This window comes from Oryctolagus cuniculus, chromosome 1 (genome assembly GCF_964237555.1).
Source record: "Oryctolagus cuniculus chromosome 1, mOryCun1.1, whole genome shotgun sequence".
Classification (NCBI taxonomy): Eukaryota; Metazoa; Chordata; class Mammalia; order Lagomorpha; family Leporidae; genus Oryctolagus; species Oryctolagus cuniculus.
Genome location: NC_091432.1, coordinates 69,163,804 through 69,179,201, shown reverse-complemented (window position 1 = coordinate 69,179,201; position 15,398 = coordinate 69,163,804). Strand labels below are relative to the sequence as shown.

Genomic DNA, 15,398 nt, shown 5'->3' with positions numbered 1-15,398 from the left:
CAGTGGCTTTCCCACTATGCCACAATGCCAGCCCCATCATATTTTAAACAGTTTAATTTCATTGTGCTTTTTTATAAAGACTAGAGAATGAGAATTTTACATCTTTACACTTTCTTTGTGTATTCCGTTTCTGAGGATGTGTTTTTGTCTTTGATTTTTATCACAGGCTACTTCGGAGTGGACCTTGGATTACCCCCCTTTTTTTGCATGGTTTGAGTATGCCCTGTCACATGTGGCCAAATATTTTGATCCAGAGATGCTGAAGGTCCACAATCTGAATTATTCCAGCTCAAGGACTTTACTTTTCCAGAGATTTTCTGTCATCTTTACAGATGCACTCTTTGTGTATGCTGTCTATGAGTAAGTCTGGACAATGTCATTTGTATATTGAAGGTATTGAAGAAATATTACAGTATTAAATAGTATTAACTTATTCCTGATTTGGGGAAACAAAGTTCATATAATAGCAAAGGATAAAATAGTGAAAACTCAGGTTGTACTTTCCAGTGCATGAGTAATTAGTAAGCAATCTAGCTGAATCTTATAGAAGCAGTTGGGGTAAAGTGGGTTCACAAGGCAGAAGTAGAAGATTATGAATGTTGTAAAAATTACGTCCACAAGTGGAGTTTCAGGGCTGGTTCTCCCACCCCGTATAGCTTCATGTGCTTTTTTCTGTTTTTAAAAGATTTTTTATCTATCTACTTATCTATCTGAAAGGCAGAGTGAGAGGGATCTTCCATCCTCTGGTTCACTCCCAGAATGCCAGCAACAGCCAAGGCTGGGCCATGCCAAATCCAGGAAAAAGGACCTTCATCAGGGACTCTCACATGACTGGCAGTGGACCAAGTACTCGGGCCATCATTTGCTGCCTTCCCAGGCATATTAGAAGGGAACTGTATTAGAAGCAAAGGAGCTGGGACTGGGATGCAAGCATCCCAAGCAATGGCTTAACACACTGCACAATAGTGCTAGCCCCTGATTTGCTTTTCTTTCCTTCTTTGCAACAATCTCCCAGAGGCTTCTGTGGCCTACACTGTTCTTTGGATACATGCACATAAACATAATACATGCATGCTCATATGCACGTATGCATGTGCTAACCACCAAAGCCTGCCTTTGTGGAGCTTGCATTGTAGGAAACTTACTGAGTGCTTCGCAAACATAGGATGTTATGCACAGTGATGTCAAAGGGCCAGGTTTTCAGTTAGTGTTGGTTTTCATTCTGTCATAATAGTTCAGCCTGCTGATGTGATTGTGACAGAGCAGTACTGGTGTCCCTTCAGTGACCCTTGTCATAAATGGATAGCTTCCAATTGTGAAGCCCTCTGCGCTGAACTCTTTCCCCAGTTAGGGAAGAATTCCTTGGGAATGTTTTAACCCCCGCTCATTCTCCTTGAGTAACTCCTGCTTGACTCCTGAACTTCCAGTCTATGACCTGGCAGGAGTTGGAAGGCACGATGGTTTGCAGGGCACTCCTTGTAACTCATTTTGAATTCAAGCTCCCAGAGAAAGTGTGTGCAAGCAGAAAGGAAACAGGATTAGAATTAATTTCCATCAGCAAAGTAGGGGAACAATTAGGTAAGATTGTTAAACTGTGTGCCAGTTCCCAGAACCAGGCACTCTGCACAGACTGTTAACTTATCCCACATTCTTAGTTACGCTTTACGGTGGTGACTGTTTCTATTTGTAAGGAAACCAAGGCTCTGTGGGGAGAGAGGGGCACTCTGTAATGACCTCTGTTACTTGTTTCAGATTTGCTTTTAGAATTTGCCAGTATTCAAACTTCTTCTAAAGTGAAGACTGTTTCTCATCGGCATAGCTGAAAAAGAGTTGTGAAACTGGCCCTAGATGCTTGTTTCTGCGGTCACCTTAGAAGTGATAAAGATTGGCATGGGCGATTTGTCAGGAAATGTCTTGTGGGATAGCCTGTAGAAGTACTATGAGGCTCTGATGCAGACTGATGTTGTTTCTGTTTCTCCTGATGTTTTATTGTAGGTGCTGTAAATGCATTGAAGGAAGGAAATCAGGTAAAGAGCTTTTAGAGAAGCCGAAGTTCATTCTATCCGTGTTGCTTCTGTGGAACTTCGGGTTGTTAATTGTGGACCGTATCCTTGATTCTGTGTACTTTTCCTTACTTATTCTGACATATACTAATATAGGATTAATGGTGATTGTGTGCTGCATTTTTAAAAATTTGTTTGAAAGGCAGAGAGACAGGGAGGGAAGAGACAGATCTTTCATCCACTGTTTCACTCCCAAATGCCTGCAACAGCCAGGGCTATGCCAAGTTGAAGCCAGAAGCACAGAACTCAATCCGGGTCTCCCAAGTGGATGGCAAAAACCCAAGTTGAGCAGCGTACTCCCCCTAGGATGCACATTAGCAGGAAACTGGGGTTGGCAGCAGAACTGGGACTCTAACCTGGGCAATCTGATATGGCATGTGGGTGTCCCAAGCATTAGGATTAAAAAAAAAAAAAAAGGTTTATTCATCTATTTGAAAGGCAGAATTACAGAGAGAGATGGAGAGATGGAGAAATCTTCCATCCACTGGTTTACTCCCCAAATGACCACAATGGCTGGGTTGGGCCATTTGCTGCCTTCCTAGACACATTAATAGGGAGCTGGGTCAGAAGCAGAGCAGCTAGAACTTGAACCAGTGCTCATATGGGATGACAGTATCACAGACAGTGGCTTAATCCACTGTGCCACAATACTGGCCTCACAAGTACCATACTAACCACTGTCAAAAAAAAAAAAAAAAAAAAAAAAAAAAATTCCTGCCCTGTGAGCTGCTTTTGAAAATAGAGGAAAATACCCAGACTTTGGTTTCAGTCTGGCCTGGACTCAGTTATCTTGTATTGTAGCTTTAGGACCATGAGCATATTAGTGTCTCTGAGCCTTCATTAACTTATGTCTAAAGTATCTCTAAAGATGAAATTCTAACTCCCTTACAAGTTCGTTTGTGAGGCTTAATGAAAAAGATTTGGGTGCTGCATACTATTGGCGTTCAGTGGCTGTTGAAACCCTTTCTTATTCTTTGTTCTAAAAAAACAAAAACTTCTTGCCCCTTTGCTGCTAGGTCTTCAAGATAAGAAAAAACTGAGGAGGTTTCAGTTTTTCTCCTTAGACATACATTGTAATTAAAGAGTTTGTCCCTGATTTGACTCTTTTTAAAAAACATATTGATGGGGGCCGGCGCTGTGGCGCAGCGGGTTAACGCCCTGGTCTGAAGCGCCAGCATCCCATAGGGGCACCAGTTTGAGACCCGGCTGCTCCACTTCTGATCCAGCTCTCTGCTGTGGCCTGGGAAGGCAGTACAAGATGGCCCAAGTCCTTGGGCCACTGTACCCGTGCAGGAGACTGAGAAGATCCTCCTGGCTTCGAATGGGCGCAGCTCCAGCTGTTACCACCAATTTTGGAGTGAACCATCAGATGGAAGACCTCTCTCTCTGCCTCTCCTCTCTCTGTGTAACTCTTGACTTTCAAATAAATAAATAAATCTTTAAAAAAATACTAATGAAAAGTACAAGCCAGTAATAATATTTTTGTCTTTAATTTACGTATTCAGAAAGCATTTTGTAACAGCTGCCGTCATTCAGCTGGCACAGTTGATTATGATTTGGTATCCTCTGTTGTCTTTCCTTGACATGAGTCCAGATATTCATTTCCAGTACAATGGTTTTTTATTTGGATTAATGCTACTCTCCATTGCACGGTTATTTCAGGTAAATGTAAAATTGTCAAGGTCTGTTCCCCTTCAGTTTGGTTTTTAGCCTGTAAAGGCAGCAGTGGTGGGTGAATTTATTTAACCAACTAGTTTGCATTGCCAAGTGCTATGGATATTTTGGAGGGGTTATTTCTCACAAATTTCATCTTTCTTGAAAGTCATTTTCATCAAAAATTTCAAAAATAGTTTTCTCTAAAAACTTAGTAGAGTGGGCCGGCGCTGCGGCTCACTAGGCTAATCCTCAATCCTCCACCTTGCAGCGCCAGCACACCAGGTTCTAGTCCCGGTCCGGTCGGGGCGCCGGATTCTCTCCCGGTTGCCCCTCTTCCAGGCCAGCTCTCTGCTGTGGCCAGGGAGTGCAGTGGAGGATGGCCCAAGTCCTTGGGCCCTGCTCCCCATGGGAGACCAGGATAAGTACCTGGCTCCTGCCATTGGATCAGCTCGGTGCGCCAGCCGCAGCACGCCAGCCGCGCCGGCCGTTGGAGGGTGAACCAATGGCAAAGGAAGACCTTTCTGTCTCTCTCTCTCACTGTCCACTCTGCCTGTCAAAAAAAATAAAATTAAAAAATTAAAAAAAAAAAACAAAACTTAGTAGAGTGTGGCAGTCCTGAAGTAAACTTGAATTTGTGTTTGGTTGGGATCATTTACATAAGAATGAAATCTCCAGCAGTTTTCACAATATGATAACTTAAATGATGGTACTTTACCCCCAGAAGAATGTGGAATAATGTAATGAGAAGTGTGCAGTTAAGAACCAGAAGAGCTGGCTTGAAATCTTGACTAATGTTGATGAGCTGTGTGGCTCACACAGAGGTTGCTCAGCTGCATCAGCTGCATCGGGTTGGGTCCAGATCATGTAATATACTATTGAGTAAACCTCACAACCAGTCTGGGAAGTTGTTGTAATTATTATCCACGTTCAGGTTTCTGAACCACTCCTCTGTACACTGAAACACAGTCTCTGGGACTGGGGTTTAGGAATTTGCAAAAATTTGTTGCTACATTGTCAGGCTTGAACCATTTACTGGGGCTGGCATTGTGGTGCTGCCTTTGATGCTGGCATCCTATATAGGCGCCAGTTCAAGTCCTGCCTGCTCCACTTCCAATCCAGCTCCCTGCTAATGTGCCTGGGAAAGCAGCAGAGGATGGCCCAAGTGCTTGGGCCTCTGCACCCATGTAGGAGACCTGGAAGAAGCTCCTGGCCTCTGGCTTCGGCATAGCCCAGACCCAGCTGTTGCAGTCATTGGGGAGTAAACCAGCAGATGGAAGATACTTCTCTGTCTCCCCTTTTCTCTCTCACATACATTTTTTTCAAATAAAAAAAAATTTTAAAAAGAAAAAACTTTTACCTAAAACAAGTATTTTAAGCCTCTTAGCCTCAGTTTTCTCCTCAACAAAATGAAATTTATCCCTACATCATTATGTTTTAATCTGAAAGAGACCTCCCACCCACTGGTTCATTCCCAGATGCCCACATCGGTCAGGGGTGGAGTCAAAGTCAGGAGCTGGGAACTCAATCCAGGTCTCCCACATGGGTGGCAGGAATCCAGTTACTTGAGCCATCACTGCTGCCTCCCAGCATCAGCAGGAAGCTGGAATTGGGAGTGAGTCAAGTAGCAAACCCAGGCTTCCAATGTAGGATATGAGCATCCTAACTAGCAGTTAAATTGCTAGGCCAAATTCCCACACCTACTCCCTATATTCTTACTGTAAAATGTGGCCACTGCCACAGAGGACTTTAGAAAAATCAGATTAGATATCTATTTAAAGTTCTCTGTCAGGGGCTGGTGCTGTGGTTTAGTAGGCTAACCTCTGCCTGCAGCGCTGTCATCCCATACGGGCACTGGTTCACCTCCCAGCTGCTCCTCTTCCTTACTTGTCAAAATAAAGATTCTCATGTAAGGCTATTAAAAAAAAAGTTCTCTGTCAACCAACCATCAATATCTGGGTGAACTTTCTTTAAACCATAAAAAAATCTACATTGTGCTTAGGACATACTTCATGTTCAGTGAATGATTATTGAACAAATGAACTAAAATTTTACTATGGAATCAGCTAGACTTTATCTGGGTCTTAAATATGTTTTAAGATTGGCAAAGAGATCTGGAAGCGTCCTTTTGTTTTTCTTTATTGTTCTGGACTATACCTAAGAAAACAGTGAGAGAAGGAACTTGACCTTTCATGATCTCTGGCACTTACCTTTGCCAAATACCATTATTTCATTTGATCCTTCTTAAAATCCTGTGAGATAGGTACGATTCATTTAGTTGTAGTCAACTCATACTTTGTGTTGTTTTTAAAAATCAAAATACTTTATTTAGGTAATTTATTTATTTTTTTTTAAAGATTGATTTATTTATTTGAAAGTCAGAGTTACACAGAGAAAGGAGAGGCAGAGAGAGAGAGAGGTCTTCCATCCGCTGGTTCACTCCCTAATTGACCACAGTGGCTGGAGCTATGCCCATCCAGAGCCAGGAGCCTCTTCCAGGTCTCCCACACGGGTGTAGGGGCCCAAGGACAAGGGCCATCCTCCACTGCTTTCCCAGGCCATGTTAGAGAGCTGGATCGGAAGTGGAGCAGCCAGGTCTCAAACCAGCACCCACATGGGATACTGGCACTTCAGGCCAGGGTGTTAACCCACTGCGCCACAACGCCAGACCCATAGGTAATTTACTAGGATCAGGTGCTCTACTAGAACCTTCCTCCAATAATACTATGTAAGTTACCTGATCTGTTGTGGTTAAATGGGTTTTTTGTTTTTGTAGTATAACATCATATTTATGCATTCATACCCATTTCTAGCTTCTCTAAAGAAACCAACTAACAGTTATAAAATTATAAGGGTGGGGGCCGGCACTGTGGCTCACTTGGTTGGTCCTTCTCCTGCGGCGCCGGCATCCCATATGGGTGCCGGGTTCTAGTCCCGGTTACTCCTCTTCCAGTCCAGCTCTCTGCTGTGGCCCGGGAGGGCAGTGGAGGATGGCCCAAGTGCTTGGGCCACTGCACCTGCATGAGGCCATTTGGGGAGTGAACCAACGGAAGGAGGACCTCTCTCTTCTCTCTCTCTCTCACTGTCTATAACGCTACATGTCAAAAAAAAAAAAAACAAAACAAAACTATAAGGGTGAGGATAATTACATCTTCTGGACTCCAGCTCTTGTGGGAGAATTTGTAGCAGTTGGTACTGCATTTGTAGTATATTGATACAGTGTATCATATGCTATATCTCAGCATCAGAGTTAGTACTTAACAAACATTTGCTGAAATAATAATTTATTAGTATTAGACTTAGTATAAAAGCTAGTTGCAGTCACTTACCTCTGTTTTCCTTATATTGCCTATAGAACATTTACCTTTAAAACTTTTTATTGTAGAAAATTTATGGAAGTAAATGGTACAGTGATCTATACTTAAAGACATACACATATACATAAAATTATTTTTAAACATATCCTAGATACCATATTTTGTTTGCTTTCAGTATATCTATCTTTAAAAAACAGGAATTTTTAAAGGATAATTAGTTGTAAAACAGTACAGAGTTCCTGTATACCCTTCACCCATTTTCCCCTAATGTGATACTACCTTACACACAAGCCTGGTACCTCCAGGAAGATTAAGAAACCAATGCTGGTACATTTGAATTTCAACAGTTTTTCCACTGATGTCCTTTTTCTCTTCCAAAATCCAACCCAGGAGACTACATTATTGCATTTCATTTGCTCTGGATTTTTAAAATCATGTTTCCCTTTTAAATCTAGAAAAGGCATGTGGAAGGAGCATTTCTCTTTGCTGTTCTCCTACATTTCAAACACATCTACCTCTATGTAGCACCAGCGTACGGGGTGTATCTGCTACGATCCTACTGTTTCACTGCAGTTAAACCAGGCAAGTTTTAGTGCTAATAGCAGCATCTTCTTTGTTTTCCTTCTTCCTGAACTATTGACTTGGACTTGCTTGATAAGAGGGTTTTGTGAAATACAACAGATATCGCTCAGTTGCTAACCGTATCAATCCTTTCCTCATTCTGGCTTTGCTCTGCTCCTGCCACGTCATAAAGATTGGTGTTCAATCAAGGAATTCTTCTAGTTTTAGCATAGGCTTAGGGTGTAGCTTTCCCTGCTTCTGGCTAATGACAGTGTTCCTTTTCTGTAGATGGATCTGTCCGATGGAACAGTTTCAGCTTTGTCCGTGTTACTTCCTTGGGACTGGTTGTTTTCCTAGTGACTGCTCTTTCATTGGGTCCTTTCCTAGCCTTGGTAAGTCCTTTTTAAAAATAAATAAATAAATAAAGTAATGCATGATTTTTGTTATAGTTTAGAAAAAATGAAACCGGAAATGTATGAAATAAGTAAAAGTCCACTTTTTCTTACTACTCCTAGTCAGTATGATTTATCAAAGGTTGAGTCATATTCTGTCAGATGTTTTTCTGCATGTTCACATATGTATATGTTTATGCTTATATGTTATATACAGAATTGATTCTCATTATTTAGATCCTGATTTGCGAATTCACTTACTAGAATTTATCTGTGACAATCAAAATCAGTATTTTTGAAGTTTTTTAAGGACAGCATACATTCAAAAGTGCTTAGAATGTAACAGATGTTCAAGTGTTTTTCTTCTTGTTTCCCACTGTGAAATCAATGAATTGATTTTAATTGCCACCAAAAAGGAAAAGTGCTGTTTTCCCTGCAACCCTCCTTGCTCTAGTAGACTTGAATATTTTGTAGTCCTGGGCTCTGTTTTGCACTTTGTAAATTCTTTCATTATTGTACTGATGTCATAATAGTGTAGACTGGTATTTGAAGTGTTTTTATGTATCTTGTCCCACTGGACTTTTGGAAAGCTTACATAAAAAGCAATTCTATGAACCACTGAAGACATACAACCAATTCCTTAAAGGAACAAAAAAACTCAGACCTCATAATGTTCTACACATTATATATGCTACAGATGGTTCCCTAGTTCTCTTTTTGCATTTAGACAATATTGATGACTATTTAATCAGCTTAATTTTTCTTTTCAACAGAACCAACTGCCTCAAATCTTCTCCCGGCTCTTTCCTTTCAAGAGGGGCCTCTGCCATGCATATTGGGCTCCAAACTTCTGGGCTTTGTACAATGTCTTGGACAAGGTGCTGTCTGTCATCGGTATGGTAGCAGGCCTTCCATTCAGATTGAAAACATTGGTCACATCAAGAAATGGGGAAACCTGCTTTCTGTTGTGAATGTGGCCAAATTGTTCTCCTAGCTTTCAGGATGAACAGGGAGTTCAGTTCTTGGGCCCAAGTGAAGTGCGGTAAACAGACTGCATTCCTTATAAAAGCTGCTTGCAGCAGTGCAGTTGTAGATATTTCCTTGGGGGAAACTTTAAAATATTTAGTTACTTTTTGAAGGTAATTTTTGCCTTAGGCATTATTCAGCAGAGTGAATGCTCCTTTTAAATTTAAAATATATAAAAGAACAAGAATAATGTGTAAGACATGACCTTGGGTATTAAACCAATAAAGAAAATGTTAACATGTATTTTAGCACAAGATGGGAAGAAATGGAAAACCTAGGCTATGTGCTTTTTTAAAGTTTGAATTGAAATGTAGAATAATTTCTCCTTTGAGCTGTTTCCCCTAAAAATAACTCACCTTGGAATCGGTCACTCTGTCATTTTTGTGTACAGCCTAGCTTGGTGCGTAAGCAGTAGTTGACAAGCTTTTTCTGTAACAGACTAGAGAAGAAATATTTTAGGCTGTGTGGGCCACACACTGTGTGTGTGTGTGTGTGTGTTTACAACCCTTTGAAAGTGTAGAAAGTGTTGATAATTTCAGTGGTGTATAGAACTGGTCCCAGGCTGGATTTGGCCCCTGGGTTCTAGTTTGTGCCTCCTGATCTAGAGTCTGATGATTGGGATAGATCCCCACCTCCATAATTGCTGACTGACTGTGTGGCATTGGCAAGTTATTGGATTCCCCTAGTCTTAACTTGGCTTATTAGAGTAAAAGCATATCGGTACTTTACCTGTTGCTTTGCAGCATATGCTGAGGAACAAAAGCTAGAACAAAGTGCTAGGTTATTGGCAGGAACCTTGGAACCAGACAGACCTAAGTTCATTTCTACCACCTATCAGGTGTGTGACTTTGGGCCACTTACCTCATTACTCTGTGCCTTGAGAGGCTAAAGCTGCACAGTCCTTAGCACATGGTAGATACTTAATGCATGGTGGTTGCTGTTACTATTTTTGATGCATACTTGTTGGAAATTGTAAGTTGGTATTATCCTTCTCACACTGTGAATTGAGGCTTGATAAGCCTGGCAAAATAATTTCTAACATTTGTATTTTACAAAAGCTTTGAACAGCCAGCGTGAGGGACAAGGGCCAGTTGCCTTCTCTTAGGGAACTGCTGTAACTTGCCTTGTGTGTCTGTCTGCTGCCTCAGACATGTCTTACATGGAAATTCAGTGGTAGGTGAGCAGCTGTGTTTCTAGCTTTAAGAGAGAATTACCAGGCTAGAGCAGAAAGAAGAGGTGAACAAATAGAAACCATCGGAGTAGTCTTCACCCTCCTTGCATTGTACTGTTTTTCACTGGCATTAGATGGGGCCATACAGCTGCTAAACTGTCCCGTTACTACAAAGTCTGTTGGGAATGGGGCTTGTATCATCCCAAGACTTGGTTCATTTAATACATTTATTGAATGTCAGTGTGGTGGAGATAGAAATGAACGCCTCATTTTTCCTGCCTTTAAAGAACACAGTGTGGTAGAGGAAATGAGGGATTCAAACTTGGGATGTGACGTGATCAGACTGCATTTGAGAAAGCTTGCTTTCTGCAAGCAGTGAGAGCACGTACTGTTTACACTGTCTGCCCACAAGGTTCATGTAAGCTGCACAGATTCCCTGCTTTATATATGATATTTTTTAAAAATTTATTTATTTATTTGAGGGCCGGCGCCATGGCTCAATAGGCTAATCCTCCGCCTAGCGGCGCCGGCACACCAGGTTCTAGTCCTGGTCGGGGCACCGGATTCTGTCCCGGTTGCCCCTCTTCCAGGCCAGCTTTCTGCTGTGGCCCGGGAGTGCAGTGGAGGATGGCCCAAGTGCTTGGGCCCTGCACCCCATGGGAGACCAGGAGAAGCACCTGGCTCCTGCCTTCAGATCAGCACGGTGCACCAGCCGCAGTGCACCGGCCGCGGCGGCCATTGGAGGGTGAACCAATGGCAAAGGAAGACTTTTCTCTCTGTCTCTCTCTCTCACTTTCCACTCTGCCTGTCAAAAAAATTATTTATTTATTTATTTATTTGAGAGGTAGAGTTACAGACAGAGAGAGAAAAAGACAGAGAAAGATCTTCCATCCACTGGTTCAATCCCAAATGGCTGCAGTGGCCAGAGCAGAGCTGATCTGAAGCAAAGAACTTCTTCCAATCTCCCATGCAGGTGCAGGGGCCCGAGCACTTGGCCATTTTCCACTGTTTTCCCAGGCCATAAACAGAGAGCTGGATAGGAAGAGGAGCAGCCAGGATATGAACTAACGCCCATATAGAATGCCAGCACCCCAGGCGGAAGCTTAGTCTACTGTGCGACAGCTCTAACCGCAAATTATACTCTTAAGACCAGAGGCATTTTAGGTAGAACAGTAGAGAAATAAATCCATGAAATCTTGGCCTTTAAGCAGCAGGAATATTTATTCTTTTCCTTGAGAAATTGGTAAAATATGGTGTTCCACTGATAAAAATAAAATGGCTACTTACTCTAGGTTTGCAATTGAAACTTCTTGATCCCAGCAAGATTCCTAAGGCCTCAATGACAAGTGGCTTGGTTCAGGAGTTCCAGCATGTAGTCCTGCCCTCAGTGACTCCCTTGGCGACCTTCGTCTGCACTCTGATGGCTGTGTTGGTAAGAACTCAACAGATGGTACTTGTTTTTTGAGTTTTCTTTGCTGTTCTTTTGTGTGGCTGAGTAAATTTCAACTCTCAGGCTTTTCAGATTGTAGGATAATCTCCATGGTTGTAATTCTTCTGCAGATTGAAGCCCTTCAATAACAATTCCTAGAATAACTTTGAACACTGTCAGGCAAGGTTACTGGTAAAGTCTCTGTGAGAGATTGCTGCTAGTGACTGTTAGACCATCTCTTCAACCTGGGGACAGGGAAAGAGAAAAGCCTGGGGAGGAGGGGAGGCATGGACCTTGCTGTGGAGAAAGAGGAAAATGTCTGTACCACAGACATTCAGATTTTGTTCTGTTTCATCCTTGGCTAAATGGTCAAAGTTCCAAATGTTCTGGATGATGTATTTTGTCTTGGTGGTAATAATGAGCTGAAAGAGTCAACAACAGCTCTTTGAACATCAGAATCTAATCTGAGTCCAGTGCTGTTAAAGGCTTTATTCATAATCGTTAGTTATTGTGATGACCTCAGTGTTGTGATATAATTTAGAAGAATTCATTATAAGTGACTCACTTTGATTATTGCACTCATATTTAATTTTGCATTGCAGTTGGCCCAAAGCTACTAGCAAAACACCTAATCCCACTTAGTTTCATGGCAATACTGATATGCAGGTAGTAAATCTCTGCTGTCCTACTTGTTCACGTGTTTTACCTGAAGTAACCTAGTGGTTAAGGTGCCCACGTCCTGCATCACAGTACCTGGGTTCAGCTCCGAGACCTGAATCCCAACTTTTCTGCTAATGCAGATCCTGGGAGGCAGAGGTGGTGGCTCAAATGATTTGGTCCCTACTATCACCTACGTTGAGTTCTCCGCCCCAGAGCTGAAGCCAGTAGGAGCTTGGGGAATGAACCAGTAGATGGGACATTTCTCTTTCTCTCAAATCTGAGTCTTGTAAGCTGCACATAGAAGGCCGTGGTTTTATCGTAGATTATGCGCCAGGCTAAAGCCAGATGCTTTCTTATTAATATAGTAACATCTAATTTATTAGCTCAAAAATATCTGTGAATTTTCTTAGTTTGATAATTAATTAACTAATTATGAAGAAGTAGTAAGTTGCTGCCCTGTATTATATCCCTAAAATTATCAATAATTTTTATTTTTGGTAAGTGGATTAATTCTAATGAGTTACATTTATGCTTTCAAATGCCTATTTTTTCTGAGTAGTTGCTTTTGACTTTCAGTGGAATGTGCACAGTGATGAGGTATTCCAGTTTAATGAAGAATTGTCTGGGATCTCTATTTCAGATGACACAATTTGTATTCACCTAAACACTGTTTGTATAAAGCTAATTTGAAATGATACTGAACTTTTATCTTTACCTATTGTTTCTAGCCCTCTGTTTTCTGTCTTTGGTTTAAACCCCAAGGGCCCAGAGGTTTTCTTCGATGTCTCATTCTTTGTGCCTTGAGCTCCTTTCTGTTTGGGTGGCATGTCCATGAAAAAGCAATACTCCTCGCCATTCTCCCACTGAGGTAAGTAGACAGCTCAATTCGTTGGCATTTCTGGCAAGTTTTACAGCATCTTATTGTTCTCCATTTGCTCTGTCCCTGCTTGTCATTCTCAATAGAGCAGGCAAAGGTAAAGATAAATGGGAACTGATTTCTACTAGGACAGGGCAGGGATGCTTCACTTGGGATCCTTGGACCCATGAAGGCCCTGAGGTGCGCAGAAATGCATGTAGTGTTTCTGCACGTTTGGTAAGGGTGTGTACTGAGTAAGTACCATGCCACCAAGCTGTTACATGGTGTGGGAAAGCTCGGCTTTAGAGTCATCACATCTTTGAAAATAACGTTCTGTGGCTCCTTGTTAGGTGTTATTAGTCAAAGCAAGTGTTGATTCTGTTCTGGAATGATACCGAATGTTTGTACTAAACCACAGATTTTCTTTGTTTAATTATTGCTTTCTTTCTTTGGAGCCTCACAACTTACAAGATATTAGAAAAAGTTGGTATAAATTCATCTTAACATCCACAGGAGCTGGGACTCAGAAAGTTTAAGACTTAACCAAAGTCACACAGCTATCAAGTACTAGTTAGGCCTTTTTTTTTTTTTTTTTAATTTTTTAAAATTTTATTTGAGAGGTGGAGTTAAAGAGAGAGGTCTTCCATTCTGTGGTTCACTCCCCAAATGGCCTCAATGGCCAAAGCTGGGCTGATTCAAAGCCACACCAGGCAGCACCTCGTCCCATAGCATTCCTCTTTAAACAGTTACTCAGGAGCGCAAGATTCGTTTTTGGATATTTCCTCATTGAGTTGGCCCATTCTTTAAATTGTTAAAAGTTTCCTACTTAAATTAAAATAAGTATTCTCAACTAAGACTAAAAATAGATGCAGTTTTTTTCCAGCTACTTGCAAGTATAATTTCAATTGTTGTTTTAAGAAATTATTTTAAGATTTTTTTTCTTTTTAGCCTTTTGTCTGTAGAAAAAGCAGACGATGCTTCAATTTTTCTGATTCTGACCACAACAGGACATTTTTCCCTCTTCCCTCTGCTTTTCACAGCACCAGGTGAGCAGCTTCTTTTTTTCAAGGGATACATTTGATGATTGTGCCTCATGCACCCAGGCTTCCAGATCAGTATGTCTGATTTAAATAACCTGAAACCATCTTGGAAAGTTAAACCCATTTTCTTAAATAAAATCATCAAGTTGCTCCTAATTCTAAGCGTCTTTAGATGTCACAAAAATACATAGTTAAGATCAAAAAGCATCATTAATACTAAACAGCTATGTCTATGCACTTACATTGCCTTAAGTATAATAAACCTTTCTCTTACCAGCTAAAGTATCACTGTTGCTTTTTTTGTTGTTCTTTCAACAGAACTTCCCATTAAAATCTTACTCATGTTACTGTTTACCATCTATAGTATTTCCTCACTGAAGACTCTATTCAGGTAATTCAATTTAAATTACGTTTATAATTATATAAATTATAATTATATTTACTCTTGTGAAATGTTTACTACTAAGTAGTCAGATAAACCTTTAAAATTTATTTTTAAATAATAATGGCAATATAATGTTACAAAATAATTGGTAAATACAGAAATTACCCATCATCTCATCAGGACATAACAACAGGTTGTATCTTTAGTTTGGGGGATGTTTGAGGAGAACCACCTAGCATAAATTGAAATCTTACATGAAAACTAAACAGTGGAAATGTTAAATATTCATACAGATGCATTTCTATTTCTATTTGTAGAATTATGATGGAATTTTTTTCTCTTCTCAACTATGTGATATTATTTCTATAATTTTTAAATTATGTAATTGTTTTTTAAATTATATAATTAAATTCTATAATTTTTAAATTGCTTGTGGTTTATATCTGATTATGTCCATAAAAACCCATATATATTAAAACTCAGTTATAACTACATGACTCAGCAGTTCCACTCCTAGCTATATGCACAAAAGAATTGAAGACAGGGACTCAGTAATATTCATTGTAACATTAACAGAGCCAAAAAATGAAAACCTCAGTGTCCATCAACAAATGAATGGCTAAATAAAAATGGTTTATTCATACAGTAGAATGTTAGCTAGAGAAAAGAATGAAATTCTGGCACATGTTGTATATAACATGGATCATCTTTGAAAATATGTTAGGAGGAAGCTACACCCAAAAGGACAAATATTGTATGATTCCACTTAAACAAAATTGTAGAGGAGGCAAATTCATAGAAATAAAATAAATTAGAGGTAGATTTGAGGGGGAGATAGATGAATT

General features: G+C 40.5%; 1 protein-coding gene across 8 annotated transcripts in view; it reads left to right on the top strand.

Annotated features, from left to right (window-relative positions):
• The window catches only part of ALG8 (ALG8 alpha-1,3-glucosyltransferase), a 32,719-nt gene that overhangs the window by 15,410 nt on the left and 1,911 nt on the right, over window positions 1-15,398 (top strand). For 3 of the 8 annotated variants that reach the window (XM_002708671.5, XM_008263431.4, XM_051822110.2), the window contains 10 exons: window positions 167-360; window positions 1,996-2,105; window positions 3,658-3,725; window positions 7,489-7,615; window positions 7,883-7,986; window positions 8,760-8,880; window positions 11,476-11,615; window positions 13,001-13,140; window positions 14,077-14,174; window positions 14,487-14,559. In XM_002708671.5, the coding sequence (XP_002708717.1) occupies window positions 167-360; window positions 1,996-2,105; window positions 3,658-3,725; window positions 7,489-7,615; window positions 7,883-7,986; window positions 8,760-8,880; window positions 11,476-11,615; window positions 13,001-13,140; window positions 14,077-14,174; window positions 14,487-14,559 (1,175 nt within the window). The remainder of the gene's footprint in view (window positions 1-166; window positions 361-1,995; window positions 2,106-3,657; window positions 3,726-7,488; window positions 7,616-7,882; window positions 7,987-8,759; window positions 8,881-11,475; window positions 11,616-13,000; window positions 13,141-14,076; window positions 14,175-14,486; window positions 14,560-15,398) is intronic. The other 5 variants (XM_070075930.1, XM_070075924.1, XM_070075928.1 and 2 more) reach the window with 5 other exon arrangements.